This window comes from Dipteris shenzhenensis, chromosome 5 (assembly GCF_047967505.1).
Source record: "Dipteris shenzhenensis isolate YYH24624 ecotype China chromosome 5, Dip_SZ_1.0, whole genome shotgun sequence".
NCBI lineage: Eukaryota > Viridiplantae > Streptophyta > Polypodiopsida > Gleicheniales > Dipteridaceae > Dipteris > Dipteris shenzhenensis.
The window spans coordinates 60,709,352-60,728,350 of record NC_141600.1 but is presented as its reverse complement, the minus strand read 5'-3'; the positions used below and the strand labels follow the sequence as shown (position 1 = coordinate 60,728,350).

General features: G+C 44.3%; 1 protein-coding gene across 2 annotated transcripts in view; it reads left to right on the top strand.

Annotated features, from left to right (window-relative positions):
- The first annotated feature begins 243 nt into the window (after positions 1-243).
- The window catches only part of DBR1 (debranching enzyme 1), a 29,895-nt gene continuing 11,139 nt past the window's right edge, over positions 244-18,999 (top strand). Inside the window, exons 1-8 of one of the 2 annotated variants that reach the window (XM_087374698.1) lie at positions 244-579; positions 678-835; positions 924-1,045; positions 1,250-1,443; positions 1,578-1,757; positions 1,835-1,956; positions 2,045-2,200; positions 2,678-2,787. In XM_087374698.1, the coding sequence (XP_087230824.1) occupies positions 457-579; positions 678-835; positions 924-1,045; positions 1,250-1,443; positions 1,578-1,757; positions 1,835-1,956; positions 2,045-2,200; positions 2,678-2,787 (1,165 nt within the window). In that variant the 5' untranslated portion in view covers positions 244-456. The remainder of the gene's footprint in view (positions 580-677; positions 836-923; positions 1,046-1,249; positions 1,444-1,577; positions 1,758-1,834; positions 1,957-2,044; positions 2,201-2,677; positions 2,788-18,999) is intronic. The other variant, XM_087374699.1, reaches the window with a different exon arrangement.

Genomic DNA, 18,999 nt, shown 5'->3' with positions numbered 1-18,999 from the left:
TTTGCATGGTCACATAATAATTGTCCTTTTTTGTGTGTATAAAAAGTCATACATATATATAATGTCAGAAGATCAATATTACAATTTGTTCCATGAGTAATAACAACACAATTTCATCTCTAGAGCAATGAATAGCAACACTTTGGAAATCAGTTCAGGGTGTGAGCAAGTCAAAGTAAATAGAAGTAAACATAGAAGCCTGGGCTACTTCATTGCATTTCTTCCTTGACCTACAAGGACTTAGGAAACCTGTGGCCTAGAGAATTTACTTTGTTATACTAATGATCGACCCTTTCACAAGTGTCGCTCCATGTTCACTCTAACATTGAAACTTGAGCTTTCTAATAATATTATTGCTGGCAACCAAAGGCACCCAAAGCAACTGTCATGAACCCTAGTTATTAGGCCACGGGACTTTATATAAGCTTGGCGTGGCGGAAGCTTAGGCCATAGACGATGAAGATTGCTGTGGAAGGCTGTGCGCATGGCGATCTCGACAACATCTACGCATCCTTACAGCACCTCGAACGCATCGAGAACATCAAAATCGACCTTCTCATTTGTTGCGGGGATTTTCAGGTTTGTTTTCTTTCGCAATTCCCACCGCGCCATGTACAGGTTTTCCCTTCTTTCCCCTGTGGTGATATTGGAGGAATTCTTATTTCGTTTCGAGGCAGGCCGTTCGGAACGAGGATGATTTGCGGTCGCTCGCTTGCCCCGACAAATACAAGTCTATGAATACCTTTTGGAAGTATTATTCAGGAGAAGAAATCGCACCTTATCATACCATATTCGTCGGGGGTAACCATGAAGCATCAAACTATCTATGGGAACTGTCAGTATCTGGTTCTCTTTCCCTATTTGTCGAGCCTGCTCAAATCCCAAGCTTGTGACTCTCAAAGCTCCTTGGTTGTCTAGGTCAGCTACTATGGGGGATGGGTTGCCCCTCGAATCTACTTCCTTGGATTTGCCGGAGTAATTCGTTTCGGAGGGCTACGTATAGGTGGACTCTCTGGCATTTTCAAGCCTCAAGACTACCGTGCAGGCAAGGGAACGTCTCGTTTTGTACGTGGCTAGTTTGAATTAACCGCACGATTACATGCGATTCTCCATTTTCAGTCTTACCGTGCTTGTAAAAAGTTTCAATGTTGTAGAGATCAGAATACTTAGTGGCAACCGCAACAAATCAATGGAGAACTATAGCAGAATTGGGCAGCCGCGTTTATGCTCTTTGTCGACATTTGTTCAGGTCACTATGAACGTCCTCCCTACAATGAAAGTGACCTTCGTTCAATATACCATGTTCGAGAGTATGATGTTATGAAGCTTATGCAAATAGAAGATCCGCTCGACATTTTTATCTCGCACGATTGGCCACGTGGTATTGCCAAGTTTGGGGATGTTGCTGGCTTGCTTCGCCACAAGCCCTTTCTAAAAGAGCAGGTATGTTGCGTGCTTCTCTTGCATACACAAATGGGATTGTAAACGCCAACTCAAGAGGCTGTCATTTGATGAGCTATGGTTTGTTTAAATTTGTACGGCTGGTATTGTATTTTATCTGTCATCTATCTTGACAGATCATGAACCGTACATTGGGGAGCAAGCCGGGGGAGGAGCTGCTGCGTAAACTGAAACCATCCTACTGGTTTGCAGCTCATCTTCACACTAAGTTTGCAGCTCTTGTTCAGCACAATGGTGGTGAGATTACAAAGTTCCTTGCATTGGACAAGTGCCTTCCTAACCGCAACTTTCTCCAGGTGACACTTTCAACTTTTTGTACAGTAGCACTTTCAGCATCTGATTGTCCATCAAAATGCTGACAATCCTAGAACAGGTAATTGATGTTGCTGTAAACGACAGTACACCTGAGATCAGATATGATGATGAATGGCTTGCCATAACAAGGGCCTATAATCCATTTTTCCCTCTGAGTCGGGATTCTGCCCTGTTGCCAAGGTACGTCTTTATCTATGCAATTGTCAGCATCATACTAATAATGGTCAAATGCAACATTTTAAAAGGCTACATCTGCTTTGCATGCTAGGCCTCAAGACCTAGAGTTATTTGCACATCGAGAATGGGTGAAGAAGCGCCTTCTCGAGAGAGGCGCGGCAGTTCCTTCTGATTTTGAATTGACAGTTCCCCCTTACAATCTCAAGGAAGGAAAGCAGATTTGGATGAGCCCTTCGTCCGCTGGTAACTCTTTGTACCCTATGTATAGAGGTATTGTTTTTGGGCGTTTCTGCTTGGCAGTGGTTCGATCGGTGATTGGATTGTGAAGTAATTCTGCAGTAAACTATTGATGGATATCTAGCCCCTATTGGCTTTACGTCTTTGTCTGAGTCACATGAGTATTTTGGATTTTTCATTCATAACTGTTGCTCAAAGGCTGAGATTGATGATTTGGTCTCTTGTTGAATTAGTGATGGAGGTGATCCTGCCTTGTGTTGTTAGTCTTCTCGTGTGCATGTGCATACATCCTGATAGATACATTTATTTTGTTTTTTTCCTGTAAGACAACCTTATAAGTGGGATGTGATGATAGATTTTAGTTTGTGCAGCACTCTTGTCTTGCTGTAGTCTGGATAATCAGTATGAATAGATTCATATGGAGGGAAGGAGCTATTTAAGGAGGTTTTTAAAGAGTGTTCCTAAACTTGTTTTATGCTTGCATTACAGGCCATATGAGAAATCCTTGTACAGAAACCCTGTTGCAGCTTTTAGAACTGCCATACTTTCTCGATGGATCAAGGATTCCACAGAAGCATGAAGTTTCTGGTATAAGAGGTATGGAAGCGGATGCTTTTGTATTTAGTGCCTGATATGTGTGTGCGCGCGCGCACACACACGTATGCTGTTAAGGAACTTTCTTACCTGATACGTAAAGGCAATTATTTGGGTCCACAAAAGCCTTCTCATCTTATTTTGGGCATTAGGATATTGCGACTTTGAAGTTTATTTTTGGTTGTATGCAAATACTAGTACATTATTTCAATGATTCGTACCTGAGCCAAAGTTGCGCAAAACGTTTCTAGGCAGGAAACGTGGTGGATGACATACTATAGTCGTCACAAGTAGGTGCAGCTTGAAGAGAGAGAATGTGGATGACAATTTGATTAGCCTTGTCCTTTAGTGCTAGCCTTTGTCATGGCAGAGTTTGGAACACTAGAATGTGAACACGAGTATGTTCTCTCTCCTCTCTCTCTCTCTCTCTCTCGTGCTTTCGAAGATGAACCCTTGGAAACAGTCAACACACATAAATATATAGGACTAGGTTGTTGAGATATCGAGCTCCACTCGTGATATGCCAGGGTGACCGTTGTGCATTTATGTCACCGACTTGTTAGCTGCAGATGCGGTTGGTACACCGCCCATGAATAATAGCTGGATGACAGCTATCCTTATCTACTCTAGTTCTGTCATCCTACTTCAACATGTAGTATGCTTATTAAGAAATGAAATGTTTTCCTACTGTTCAACATGTATCCACTTGCTTGGTACTATTTCTTTTTGTTTTTCAATAGTATGCTTATTAAGAAATGAAATGCTTTCCTACTGTTAAGTTACGGACAATGGGGACTAGGTCTAGCATTTGAGGGTGGACCCCCTTGCTTGGGGTTATGGGCATTAGTGACCCACGAGAGTGATGGCCTCTCTTTGAGAGGGACATCTGGAAACCACACCCCACCTGAGTACCCAAACATGGGACCAATCAAATGCACAGATTGCATACCGACCTAGGAACCATTCAAGAGAATGTTCCTTGAGCTTTGGGTGTGGGCTTGGCAGCATGCCAAGAGTAATGGAGAGACGACAAACAAATGAGCTCAGTATGGCTCAATTATGACCTTAGAGTACGTCAATAGATAGTCTAAGCTGTTAGGAACCCGTGGGTGCGATCAGAATTGAATTTTGACAACTTTGAAATTTTAGGGTTTTTGGGAGTGACACGTGGCAGCTGACACGTGGCAGACTTGTCCCACACATGTGGCAGCATGCATGGCAAGTGGCAGGGCATGCAGGCCAAGTGTTTGGCCCCAAATCTGGTAGATTTGGGGCAGGTTGTGGACTGTCCTCTTTGGGACTGCAGCCCACCAAAAATCTGGGACAAGTGTCCACCTTCCACTCTAGGCCTGGGGGGGAGCTGAGCCTATAAAAGAAGGCCTCTCCCCTTCATTCCTCACATGAAAAATTCGTCACTTTTCTTCTCCCTTCTTTTGGATGATGCAGGAGAACCTCTCCAGCTCCTTGGGTGCAGCCAGCTTCTCCCTAGGCCATTCTCTCACCTCAGTAGCACTTTCTCTCTCTACAACAGCACATTCTCTCTCTACAGTTCCAGCCCCTCCTCTCCAGAAATCTGCTTCCTCTCAGCTCTTCTGGAATAGCAGCAGCATCCTCTCTCCTTCTCCTAGCCTGGAGCAGCCACAACCCCTTTCTCTCTCTTGCTGCAGTCTTTTCTTTCTCTACTGCAGAATTTCTCTCTACTGTTTCAGCCCATTTCCCTTGCAAAAATCTGCCTTTCTGTGCACCTCTGGAACAACAGCAGCTCCTCTCTTACATCCCCTCCCTTGGGATCAGCATTGGCACTCTCTCTCTACAGCTATCACTCCATAAAAGCTTTCTCTCTCTAGCCTACGGGCTGTTTTTCTAAGCTGTTCTCATTCCAGTCCCATTTCCACACTCACTTCACCCAAGGTAGCTTCAGAGGCATCAAGGACTTCATCTACAAAAGGGTCAAGTCACGAAGGGAGCATGTATTGTCAAGTTTATCTCATTTACAGCACTATTTCATGTTGTTTCTACTATCTTTCTAGAAACTAGTGCTTGTCTCTAATGTTGGATGTAAGTGGTGATTGTTGCAGGCTTCTTCCTTGTGGATTGGGCAAGCCAAGAGTTGAAACTTGAGCTTAAAGTCCTCCTTTTTGTTGTCTACCTTGCACATATGCTCTTGAGTCTTGTATCTAGGTCCAAGGTTTTCACTAAGTTCATCAGTTTGAAAGGTGCATTGCACCTTGGTCTTATATCTCCATAATAAAGTGAGCCTGGATAAGGGGGGGGCCGTCTTGGCCCCTCAATCATATTGCATTTTTCAATGATGTCACTTTGTGTTTAAGCTGTATAAGTCTTAATTCCAGCTTAATTGCAAACTCTTAAGTATAAGTATATGTGTTTGGCAACTCGCAATCATCTCATTCAAACGCCTCTGCAAAATCCGTTATTTGAATTGATAGAAAGCACCGAGTAGTTTACAAGTTCGTGGTTCAGTTAGTATGCCACCTTAGTTAGTTGAGTTTGGTTTGAGACGCACATATAGGGTTCTTCTATTTCTTTGTACTAGAGTTCTTCTGGCTTATACAACTAAGAAGAGGAAAACTGTTTTCAGCCTCTACCTTTGTGTGTATTTCCCCATTGTGTATGTGAGAAAGCCGCAAGTAAGAGTCCTTTCCTCTCTCCCACTATCTTTATATGGTATTAGAGCCTGGTTCGTGGTAAGGAGCTCAAGAAAGCAAACCAAGTTCGCGGTGTCCTGGTAAGAGGACCAGTGTTGCTTTCCTTTTCGAGTTTGGGAGTAAATCTCTGCAGGTAGCACAGCCGGAAGTGCAAGAGTGGACTGTCTCAGATTGAGACGTCCTTCGCGGTGTGGCGAGAGGGCAGTATATGCTGCGGGACAGGACAAAGCCTTCGGTGACTTTATTTTTCTAATTTGAGGTCATTTCGGGGTTCGTTTTGAAGGCGGAAGTTCTTTACAGGCACTCAGAAAAAGGCCCTGTTTTTGCTGTGCGACCACTGCTCTGCTGGTCGGTGAAAAGTTACCACAGAAATTGCATTGTATGCGTGTGCGCAGAGATATTGGGAGTTGCAGAATCATCCTTGTTGCTTGTTGATGCAAAATCGTCACTAGGAAGTGATTGTGTGGTCAAATACCACTTTCGTCAGTTTTGCAGATGTGACCGTGTGAGGAAAAAGCTGTGTTTTTTGCAGTGACAGAATATTTTGCAGTGTTCTGTAATGGCGTCTGATTCTTTTTCACAGATTGTCACTGAAAAGCTTGACAAGAACAACTTTCAGGAATGGAAGTTTAGAATGACGAATTTCCTTATGAGAAAAGGCTATTGGGAGTTCATTACAGGAAATGAAGAAGAACCAGTTCTTCCTAATGTTCCCAATCAACAGGAAATGCAGGCATTTAAAGGATGGCATGAGAGAGCCAGAAAAGTTATGTACTGGCTGTCTATCAGTATTTCGGATTCTATGATTGTGCATATTTAGGATGCAAGTATGCCAAAGGAGGCATGGGATACTTTGGCAAAAATATACATCACAAATACGCAAGCCAGGAAAATGCAGCTCAAGCAGGAGTTGCATAATGTGCAGAGAGAAAATATGAGCATCAATGACTACCACATGAAGGTGAAGAAAATTGTAGATGCACTTGCTTCCATTGGGTCGCGAGTGGAAGATGATCTAGTTTCTGTGACCTTGAATGGTCTAGGAAAGGATTATGCACAGTTCTGAACATCCATTGCCGTTTGTGAAAAATTTCTTGATTTTGAGGAGTTGTTTGCTCTTCTAATTTCTGAAGAGCAGAGAAATGGGGGTGCATCTTCTTCAGGAGGAACTTCAAAAGAAACTGTCTTCTACTCAAATGCTGGCAGAGGCAGAGGCAGAGGTAGAGGTAGATGAGGCCGATCTGGAGGCCATGGTAGAAATTAGAATATGTAGCAAACTCAAGAAAACCAGTTCTATGGAGGACGTGGTAACTCTAGAGGCAGGGGGAGCCAAAGAGGCCGTGGTGGATGGCGGAGAGGTCAAAATACAAACAGCAATGTTGAATGTTACTACTGTGGTAAAATGGGTCATATGGCTAAAGATTGCTACAAAAAGCAGAATGACATTATGAATGGAAAATTGCAACAAGGCAATTATGCATCTTTTAGTAGACAGGGTGATGACATAAATGAGCATCTATTTATGGTGCAGCACATGATCAATTCTGTGACAAGTGCAGAAGAAAGAAATGATGTGTGGTATGTTGACTCAGGTGCGTCAAACCACATGACAGGTCATGTAGAATGGATGCAGGATGCAAGGAAAATGAAAAGACCAGGATTTGTGGAGACTGGTGATGATATTGGAGATCCTATTGTGCAGATTGGTAACATTCCTTTGTCTATGCAGGATGGGAAAAAGAAATACCTGTCTGATGTATTTCATGTCCCGAACATCACCAAGAATTTGGTTTCTGTTGGTCAAATGGTTGAGCAGGGCTTGCAGGTCAAATTGAATCCTCATGGATGCTTTGTTGAGGATATGAAAAATAACGGTCGCTTGATAGCAAAAGGAAAGAAGAAGGGCAGGATGTTTACGTTGGATGCGGACATGTCTGAATTGAGTGCAGCAATGTTTGCACATGGGATCGGTGTAGTTGCAGATATTGATATCTAGCATAAACGCATTGGTCATCTTAATATACAGCGACTTAAATCAATGCAAGCCCAAAATATTGTTGCAGGATTGTCTAAATTTAAGGTTGCAGAAATGCATAAGGTTTGTAAAGCCTGTCAATTTAGAAAACAGGCAAGAAAACCATTTCCTAGGCATGTTCAAGAAAGTAAGAAGCCATTGGAATTAATCTACTCTGATGTGTGGACTACTAAAGCTGCATCTATTGGAGGCTGTCATTATTTTGTCACTTTTATTGATGACTATAGCAGAAAAGTTTGGGTGTATTTTATGAAAAAGAAAAGTGAAGTGTTTGAGCACTTCAAAGCTTTTAAAGCTATGGTGAAAAAGAAACAGGCCTGCAAATAAAATGCCTAAGGTCAGATGGAGGGGGAGAGTGTGAAGATCCACACTTTTCGAAAATGCAAATGTGTGCAATGCATGCAGAATTTGAATGCCGATTGGTCCTCCAATGAGAAAGAGCGCCCTCGTGAGAGTACTTGTTTCTTTTTTTCGACCTATATGCAAGGTGGGAGAGAGATGACGGATGAATGCAATGTGGTAGAAAGAATGCAACGTGAGATTCACAATGAAAGGGTGATACCCTTTCATTAATGTCCCTTGAGATCACTCAAGTTCCATCTTCCCATTTACACCTACCCTTAGCCTATGACCCATGCACCTACCATTCAATGCACTCTAATGCACCCTTTCCCTTTCCTATTGCCCCTAGGACCTAGACACGTGTGCACATCTTTATTACTAATCATTGGCCAATGTTACATAGTTTTGGTGGTACTATTTACACCGCTTGATCAATCATAAATACAAACATATAACCGCACCATCAAATTGGCGCCTAACAATAATAAAGTTCTAATGACTATTAATTAACTAAATAATCATTTCTCTTGTCATGGCACTCCCTCTTGCTTGAATGAGCAGAAGTCCTCTTCTGGATTATTGCTTGTATCTTCCTCTTATGTGCACTTTCTCTTGTTACTTCTGCCATTGCATCGCCTCTTTGTAATCTGCGAGTATCTGTAGAAAATCTGTAAAGAACTCTTCTTTCATCCATTGTGCATCACTAGCTGGCTGGTTTTTAGTAAATACATGTAAGAAATCCTAGATTTACTATATTTAGAACTGTGCTAAGGAACAGAAAAGAGACTGAGATAGGAGAGAGCAAAGGAATAATGATATTGCTTGAATGTCTGTAGGGTGGATGTGATTGTCATCCATACAATTTGGCCTCTCTTATATAGAGAGTGAAGAGTCACACATGAAAAGGTGTGTACTCCAAAGGGTATGTGCATGAAGAGGTGTGTACCCCTTGTGAAGGGTGTGACCCTTGATGAGAGGGTACATTACAATAGGAATGTCTCTTCATTAGAATGTCTCTTGTGAAGAGTTGTGCCTCTTTAGGAAGTGTCCCGTCGAATGGGCAAGTGTCCCGTCGAAAGGTCATACCCTTCCACAAGTGTCCATTCATTAAACCATCATTAAACCATCCATAAGTCTAGAAAGAGAAAGGAATACGTCACAGATCGTGACAATACATATCTCTCTTCTTTCCACGAGTACTCTTCTCTTTATGGTACACGATCTGTTCCGGAGTAAGAACTTCAGTCCCATCTTCAAGTTCAGGTTCTTCCTGATGCTGAGTATCCAAAAACGCAGAAGTATCGCCATGGTATCTCTTCAAATTGCTCACATGAAAGATGTTCTTCATACGCCAGTGGGCTGGTAACTTCAGCTCATACGCTCTGGATCCTTCTTCTGGATATAAAGCTGCTGAAATCTGAAATGGACCATAAAACTTCGGTGCTAGCTTGACATGTTTGGTACTTCGTCTCATTGACTTGATTCTTCTTTTATCAATCTTCAATAAAACCCAATCATCCTCCTTGTAATAAACTTCTTTTCTTTTTTTATTGGCTGCCTTGGATTGTTGAACCTGGGCCTTCTTAATATGTTCTTTTACCTGCTCAATAACCTGTGACATATCCTCAGCAAACTGGTCAGCAGCAAAAATTTGCTCCCCCAAGTGTGTTATTGGAGTGGGTAAACATTGCCCATAGATGATTTCAAATGGGGCTTTCTTGGTGGAAGTTGTACAATGTTATTATAAGCAAACTCTAACATGGGTAAGAACTCTGGCCACCTTCTAGGTTGGTCATGGACATAAGCTCGAAGTAAAGTAATTATGGTTTGATTGGCATTCTCACTTTGTCCATCTCCTTGAGGATGGAAGGCTGTAGTAAATTTCAGTTTGGTTCCGAGATTCTCTAATAGTGCTGTCCAAAAGTTGCTAATGAAACGGCCATCATTATCGGATACAATAGATTTTGGTAACCCATGTAACCTGAAGATTTCCCTAATGAATAACCTTGCTGTTTCAGGAGCAGACAACTCTTTTTTACAGGGAATAAAATGAGCTTGTTTACTCGGCCTATCTATAACAGTGAAAATCTGCTCAAACTGACCAACCTTGGGGAAACCAGACACAAAATCCATTGTAATGTGTTCCCACCTTTCCGAAGGAATAGGCAAAGGCTGCAAAAGACCAGTAGTCTTACTTGTGTCAGATTTAATGCGCTGACATACGTCACATTGTTGAACAAAGGTCGAAACTTCTTTGCGAAGTTTAGGCCAATGGAAGTATCTCTCAATATCGTCAATGGTCCCTCTAATCCCTCTATGTCCAGAATATGGACTCGCATGTAACTCACTCATGACTAGATACCGAAATGTTTTGGGTACACATATGGCACGTCCCAAAAATAAGTATCCATCCATGATGGAGTAAGCCTCTAAATCCCTGACCTCATTACGCTGAATCTTCCCATAAATGTCAGCGAAGTCCTCATCTAAAGGATAAGCTTCAACCATTGCTCCTAATGATTTCTCCTTAATCACAGAAACGTGATTAACTTGGGGCCGTCGCATCAGCTACTAAATTCTCCTTTCCTGGCTGATATTCGATATTTGGTTGCCCAAAGGATTGAATATATTCAGCCCATTTGATTTGCCTTGAAGAGACAATGGGTTGAGAGAACAAGTGCTTGATACTTTGATGGTCAGTCTTAATCTTGAAAGTAGAACCATATAAATAATGCTTCCATAACTTTAGAGCGTGAATGACTGCCAATAACTCCTTCTCATAGGTGATATATTTCAATTCAGCCCCTTGAAGTTTTCTACTCTCATAAGCAATGGGATGCCCTTGTTGGAGAGGTCACCGCCCCATCTGTAAGCCCCCATATGAGGAGAGCATGGGGGGGGTGAACCTAAGCACAAAAGCATGGCACCCAGGTGCTAGTGAAGGGCCTGGCAGAGGCAGCTCAAGGAGCCTTCATGGCAGGATGCAGTCACGGAATAGGCAACCCGGATGGCAAGGGTTGCAGGCAGGATCTCGACCTGCAGCAAGCTTTGGACAAGGCGCAATGACAGAAGCAGGAACAGCAGTGCTTTGGGGCCTGGAAAGTTACCTGGCAGGCCAGCACAGCAGGCTGGAACAGGTCTCACATGGAGGCAGACAGTGGCGCAGGGCCACGTGGCAAGGCGGGGGAGCAAAGACTGGGCTGGACCCTGTATTTATAGGGCATCTGCCCTTGAAAGGTGGGCCAAGGGCCCTTGTATTGAGAGCCCCAAAAGGGCAGCCCACAGTCCCATAAATGGGGAGCTGTGGGTCGGTTTTGGTCGGCCAGGGGCAGGGGGCTGAACCAACTGCTGGCCCTTTCTAGGGCTGCTGGGTCGGTTGGCTGGCCAGGTTCTTGGGCCTATATAAAGAGGGCATTCAGGCCTTATTTTGACATCACTTGCAGCAGGAGATCCAGAGCAGAAAGGAGCAGCAGGCAGCCACCCTCTGGACCTACATTCAGGAGGATAGAGAGGTGCTAGCAGGGCTGCAGACTTAGCCAGGAGGCTGCCCACCTAGGCTGGTTTCCAGACAGCAAGGTGGAGAGGATCATCCTAGACAGAAAGTCTACTCACGCTCGAGGTGGAGCACGCAGACTCTAGTCTAGAGATAGCCAGCAGATAGGAGGAGGACTTTGTGGTAAGATCAGAGGACGACAACATTGGTGGGACTCTGGATCTGTCTCTCTTGTATTGTGTCCATAGTTGTGGACGGAAATATATTATTTGGTGGTTTCTCTATCTGGTTGGTTCTTTGTCTATTGATGAATCTGCACACCTATTGTATGCACATAAGTAAAGAAGTCTGTGATTCCACACCCACACCGCACACTGTGTGAGCTCCTGGGCATTACTATAAGTCTTCCGCTGTGTGTACTCTCTGTTGGGTCTTTTCTAACATGGTATCAGAGCCCAAGTAGGAGGCTCACAGGTGTGGGAGCCTAAAGGCAGGGACCTTGCTGAAGGACGACCTTGATTCAGAAGCTCTAGGGAATTGACTTCCATGACTGGAGGATTGTGCCCTTGTGAGAAGGAGGGTGACTCAGGTTCAGTCAGGTGCGTTCAGAGTTCTGGTTTACTGAAATTGAGTTTGGTTGACTTTGCTGAGTGGTATATTTAGCAGAGATGTCGACAGCTACAGCCTCTTCAGCCCCTGCTTTCCCTTCCTCCTCCTCCAGTTTTCTCTCTTTCACTATCCCTAACTTTGGAGAGTCTGGGAACCTGGACGGGACTAATTACCCGATTTGGAAAGTGAAGATCTGGAGTCATTTAGTGGCTCGGAAGTTGTGGAAGCTGACCACGGGAGAGGAGTCGAAGTCGGAAGACTTAGTGGACAGTAAAGGGAAGGTACTCATGGCAGTAGACAGAGAGGAGCTTGAAGCTTGGGAAGAAAGAGATGCCCATGCCCTGGTAATAATCATAGGGACTACGGCGGACTCTGTTCTTCCGCATATCCAGCTGGCTGAGACGTCAGTAGAGGCGTGGGCCACCCTGAAGGATCTGTACGAGACAGATAATACCTCCCGGATCGTGCTTCTTCAGCATCAACTCTACAATCTTGATATGGAAGAAGGCGATACGGTACATAGCCATTTGACGAAGGTCAAGGTGGTGCGGGATCAGCTGGCAGCAATTGGTCAGAAGACGGACTCATGCCATCTGGCCTTGATGGTACTGAGGAGACTGCCTTGGAGTTTCAAGAGCTTTGTTACGGCTGTGACAGCAGGACAGAGGACCAAACCTCTGACATTTGAGGAGTTGTCCGTTATTGCTACAGGAGGAAGCTCGGGAGAAGCTCTACAACGAGGACAAAGACGACAAGGCGATGATGGTGAAGGATTCCGCAGGTAAGGGAAAGGGCAAGCCTAACAGTGGCAAGTCCAATAAAGATGACTCTGACGACGAGGGGACTTCGAAGAGGAAGCACAAGAAGTGTTTCTATTGTGATACGCCTGGACATTTTGCAAAGGACTGCAGAAAGAAAAAGGCGGATCTGAAAAACAAACAGGAGTCTGACCCAGATTCAGAGAGAAAGGCCAAAGCTAATGTGGTAATCGAAGAATTGTTCCTGGTGACATCACCGAGTGTTACCGAGGTCAGATATATTGATCCAGAAATCACAGTAAGGATGTCTGACATAGAGATGTGGGTCGACGAGGAGTCAGATGCCTTTGTGAAGGTGAAGGACAGTATGGAGCGCTTTGTACCTTCCAGGTGTGTAGCTGTTGACACTGACACGAGGATGGAAAGCCCTGGGGTCTCATGGTCAGATGGATGCTGGACTTTAGAAGGGGACAGTACAGGATTACACAGGATCTTGGCAGGTGCCTCATTGAGGTACAGGTTGCTTTCAGAGCGAACATTCAGGCAGTACAACAGTCTGGTATGTATTTGATATTTTGCATTTGAGCCTTTATAGCATGCTGTGGAGGGATTCTGCTCTTCATTTGTCTCAGGTGATAAGAGATTGGAAGGAATTGGCCTTCTTAGAAGGTAGAAGGGGAAGTATTGGTGCTTCTTCAAATCTCGGACGCAGATTGCTAGAAGGTGGTGGACTAAGAGTACTGAAGCCAGAAGAGTACCAGCTTGAGAACTCAGCGAGAGTTCATGGTCCAGGTTATCTGGAAATATTCATTGGTTGCAGACCTTGCCAAAGGAAGGACGGGTTGAAACAGACCCTCAGAGCATGGTGCCTGGAAGACTCCAGGTTATTCACTCATTATGAGGAGGGCGACTGGAAGATCGTGACGGCTGGGTTGCTCAAGTTCAGAGGCGGGAATGCGACTGAAGGAGGTGGTACCAGGAGGTGCTACCAGAGATGGACTTGTGTACCAGGATGGTGTGTGGAAGCAGAACCGGACCTGGTGGAGCAGGAGCCACTGGATGCAAAGCCAGGAAAAGATTTCGACACCGAAAGGTTCCAGAGGACTACGACCAGGGAGTTACTGGAGCATCTTCATCGACGTGTTGGCATTGGGTTGAGATGTGTCGGTGAGAGGGGGTGTTGGAGAGGTCACCGCCCCATCTGTAAGCCCCCATATGAGGAGAGCATGGGGGGGGTGAACCTAAGCACAAAAGCATGGGACCCAGGTGCTAGTGAAGGGCCTGGCAGAGGCAGCTCAAGGAGCCTTCATGGCAGGATGCAGTCACGGAATATGCAACCCGGATGGCAAGGGTTGCAGGCAGGATCTCGACCTGCAGCAAGCCCTGGACAAGGCGCAATGACAGAAGCAGGAACAGCAGTGCTTTGGGGCCTGGAAAGTTACCTGGCAGGCCAGCACAGCAGGCTGGAACAGGTCTCACATGGAGGCAGACAGTGGCGCAGGGCCACGTGGCAAGGCGGGGGAGCAAAGACTGGGCTGGACCCTGTATTTATAGGGCATCTGCCCTTGAAAGGTGGGCCAAGGGCCCTTGTATTGAGAGCCCCAAAAGGGCAGCCCACAGTCCCATAAATGGGGAGCTGTGGGTCGGTTTTGGTCGGCCAGGGGTAGGGGGCTGAACCGACCAGCAGTCGGCCCTTTCTAGGGCTGCTGGGTCGGTTGGCTGGCCAGGTTCTTGGGCCTATATAAAGAGGGCATTCAGGCCTTATTTTGACATCACTTGCAGTAGCAGATCCAGAGCAGAAAGGAGCAGCAGGCAGCCACCCTCTGGACCTACATTCAGGAGGATAGAGAGGTGCTAGCAGGGCTGCAGACTTAGCCAGGAGGCTGCCCACCTAGGCTGGTTTCCAGACAACAAGGTGGAGAGGATCATCCTAGACGGAAAGTCTACTCACGCTCGAGGTGGAGCACGCGGACTCTAGTCTAGAGATAGCCAGCAGATAGGAGAAGGACTTTGTGGTAAGATCAGAGGACCACACCATTGGTGGGACTCTGGATCTGTCTCTCTTGTATTGTGTCCATAGTTGTGGACGGAAATATATTATTTGGTGGTTTCTCTATCTGGTTGGTTCTTTGTCTATTGATGAGTCTGCACACCTATTGTATGCACATAAGTAAAGAAGTCTGTGATTCCGCACCCACACCGCACACTGTGTGAGCTCCTGGGCATTACTATAAGTCTTCCGCTGTGTGTACCCTCTGTTGGGTCTTTTCTAACAGCCCTCCTTGCATCAACACTGCCCCAATCGAGGTACCACTTGCATCCGTACATACAACAAAGAACTCTTTGTCCATGTCCGGAAGTGTCAACACTAGTGCAGTCACCAATGTTCTCTTAAGCTTCTCAAAAGCTACTTGGTGAACCTCTCCCCACTCATACAAGGAATGCTTCTTTAACAAATCTGTTAGTGAGGAAGCAAGACGTGCAAAATTTTTAATGAATCTGCGACAATAACTACACATCCCTAGGAAGGATCTCAGCTCATGTATGTTTTTGGGTATTGGCCATTCAATTATGGCCTTGACCTTTTTAGGGTCAACCCAAATTCCCTCGGCAGACACAATGTGTCCCAAATACTCTATTTCTGTCTTGAAGACCTCACTCTTCTTGGTATTTAGGAACAATCGATCCTTCCTTAGGAGCTCCATCACCTTAGCAAGGTGATCCTTATGCTCTTCCTCATTCCGGCTGAACACTAAAATGTAATAAAAAAAGACTATGACAAATTTTCCCAAGTAGGGTCGCAAAACCCTTCTCATCAGCCTACTAAAAGTGGCTGGAGCATTAGTTAGGCCAAAAGGCATGACCAAAAACTCATAATGTCCAGTGAGAGTGTGAAAAGCAGTCTTGTGTTCATCCCCAGCTTTCATACGAAGTTGATGATAACCAGATTTCAAATCCAATTTGCTAAAAACTTTAGCACCTTTAAGCATATCTAGTAAATCATCCACTCTTGGAATCGGATACCGGTTCTTAATCGTAAGTTTATTCAAAGCACGGTAATCTATACACATACGATATGATTCATCCTTCTTCTTAACCAATAATACAGGTGCTCCAAATGGAGAACTGCTTGGACGAATCAGGCCTTTTTGCAACAGATCTTCAATTTGTTTTTCTACCTCCTCCATTTCTATCCTGTTCATCCTATATGGGGCTCTACATGGAGGAGAAGCTCCTGGCTCTAAGTCTATGGCATGATCATCTTCTCTCTCCATAGGCAATTCGAATGAGTCATCTCTTGAAAATCGATCCTCATAAGCTCTAAGGAACTCATTTCTCTTCCGATCTTCTTTGAGATATGAAGATCTCGTGAATCCCGTATATACACAAGATTACAATCTACCCCTCTTTTTACCAATATTTTCGCTTGGGTAGGAGTAATCAATGGAATTGTATACACGTCCCGATCCCTTACGATCCTTATGTTTTCATCCTTATGTACAGAGCAACAATGATGAGTATGAGGATGAATAGCAAGGTTAAAATCATACCGCCATGGTTTACCTAGAATCATGTCAACGTCTTGTAAAGGGGCTACTAGAAAATCCCTTCGATCTCTATATTTTTGTATACGAAAAGGAATATTTCGTACTATGGATGTGTCTTCTTCATTGTGTCCCCTAAAAGCTCCTGAAAGCGACATGTTTTTTATTTGTTCTGGTTTAAGATGGAGTAATTTTGCCAATCTATCACTTACTAAGTCATAATTACATCCATCATCTAGGAGAACCACTATTCTCTGTCCATTCACGAATCCATACACCTTAAAAAGATCATGAGGCCCAAAGGTATTGGCTGAATGGACAGCATTCACTATTGGCTCAATAGTCACAGTAGATTTCGAGGGTGACAAGGTAGAAGCCTCACCCTCCTGCTTGGATGCCTTGGCTTTCCCTTTTACTGAATTCGTCTTGGCAATCTTAGCTAAGAGAACGGGACACTTATGCCATATGTGCCCTGGCTTATGTTTCTTACACTCGAAACATTTTCCTTCCTTAATCAACTTCCTCTTCTCTTCGTCAGTCATAGAAGGAAATGGCACCCATCCAGGACGTGATTGGCTGTTCACATTCCTTACAAGAGCTTTACCCTTCCCTTTATTATTCTTAAACCGGTTTGGTTTCCTAAAAGTGGGTATATTATTGGTCTTAGATGATGACCCATACTCCTTATTGAAGGGTTTACGAGGATTTAATTTTCTCTCGGCTATTTCAGCCAGCTTAGTGAGGTCCTTAAGCGTGGTCAGGTTAAACATTTCAACCTCGTACCTAACTTTTGGGCTTAAAGCTGCTAAATACTTGTTTCTCCTATCTTCCTTACTCTTTTCGGGTAACTCTAGAGAGAGTTTCCAAAATTTGGCTGTAAAATCTGCATTACTCTCATTATCGAACTGCCTAAACCTCTCCCAATGAAAGGTTAGGTTCTCTTCATGCCTCGGTGGCATGAAAGTGGCTTTCAATTGCTCCACGAATTTAGCCCATTCATGAATAGGCTGTTTTCCTGTTTGTGACAAGGACCACCACATTAGAGCATCCTTCTGCAGATGCAATGTGGCAAGAGCAAGCTTCTCTTGCTCGGTCTTGTCTTGATGGGCAAAGTATAGCTCAAAATGACGAATCCAATCGAGGATTTTGTCAGCCTCCCTTGCCCCATCATATTTGGGGAACTCAATTCTCTCTCGCGGTTGGAATTTGGACCTCTTAGAAGGGTTAGTCAACTCTTCATACCCGAAGTTTAAAGTCCTCTTAGTCCCTAATCTTGTCATAATGGACTGCTCAATCATATTGCTAAGCTGGAAAACCAGCTTATCAACAGGAGTCTCCTCTCTTCCTCTTGCACTTAGATTATAATCCATGTGTATTGGGTTTTGAGTTGAAGGCGTGAACTCAGCCCTTGTTCTTGGTTGGTATCATTTCTTCTTTCATTACGAAAGGAGAACTCCCTATCAAGAGGTTCTTGAAGGAGAGACTGCTGTAAATCTATTTGTGGGTTATCATACTCAAGATGTGTATAACTCTCACCTAATCCATCCTCTTCAAGAGGGGGTGAAGGTGTTCTTTCTCTCTCTCCTTGGGGTAATGGAGGAAAAGGAATAAGTTCATTGTTATATGTCCCTTCCCCTTATATTCTTTCCTTAATACAAGAGAGAAAATGTCTTGCTGTAATTTCAAAAAAAAAGGTTTATTTTACAGCAAACTTCAAGTGTTGTAGAGTTGGTGGTACTTATCCGACTCCCGCTTCGTTTGTGTTGAGAAGACACTTAAAATGATCTCCTTTTCCTTCTCTTTCAAGCTTTTCTTCTTGTATTTCTGCTGTAAACTGGTACGCTCCGTTTGGGCTACTTGTTTTGAGCGGATTGGAGCTCTAGATACCGTTATAGGGGGTACTTGATGGGTGGATCACTCCCTTAAAATCTTATTCCGATCCGACTTCCCGTTGGGTAGAACGGGGATCTCTTTTTCTCACGGTTTAAGGGTACATTCACATGGGGGGAGGGGGGGGGGAGCGCAATCTACCCCGTGAGGACACCCCGTTCACCGTTGAAGGCCATAATTTTTCAGAAAAATCCCTTGTCTCAGAACCTTGAGATCGGTCAGTCGTGATCCTTTTCCGCAACCTCTCTTGTGACTTCCGTCGTTCGTAACTGTCGCTCTCTTCTCGTCCCGCTCGTGGATCGTTGCCGCTCTGATACCAAATGTGAAGATCCACACTTTTCGAAAATGTAAATGTGTGCAATTTGAATGCCGATTGGTTCTCCAATGGGGAAGAGCGCTCTCGTGAGAGTACTTATTTCTTTTTTTCGACCTACATGCAAGGTGGGAGAGAGATGACGGATGAATGCAATGTGGTAGAAAGAATGCAACGTGAGATTCACAATGAAAGGGTGATACCCTTTCATTAATGTCCCTTGAGATCACTCAAGTTCCATCTTCCCATTTATACCTATCCTTAGCCTATGACCCATGCACCTACCATTCAATGCACTCTAATGCACCCTTTCCCTTTCCTATTGTCCCTAGGACCTAGACACGTGTGTGCACATCTTTATTACTAATCATTGGCCAATGTTACATAGTTTTGGCGGTACTATTTACACTGCTTGATCGATCATAAATACAAACATATAACCGCACCATCAAATTGGCGCCTAACAATAATAAAGTTCTAATGACTATTAATTAACTAAATAATCATTTCTCTTGTCATGACAGAGAGTACCTCTCAAATGAGTTTGCAAGGCTCCTGCAGGAG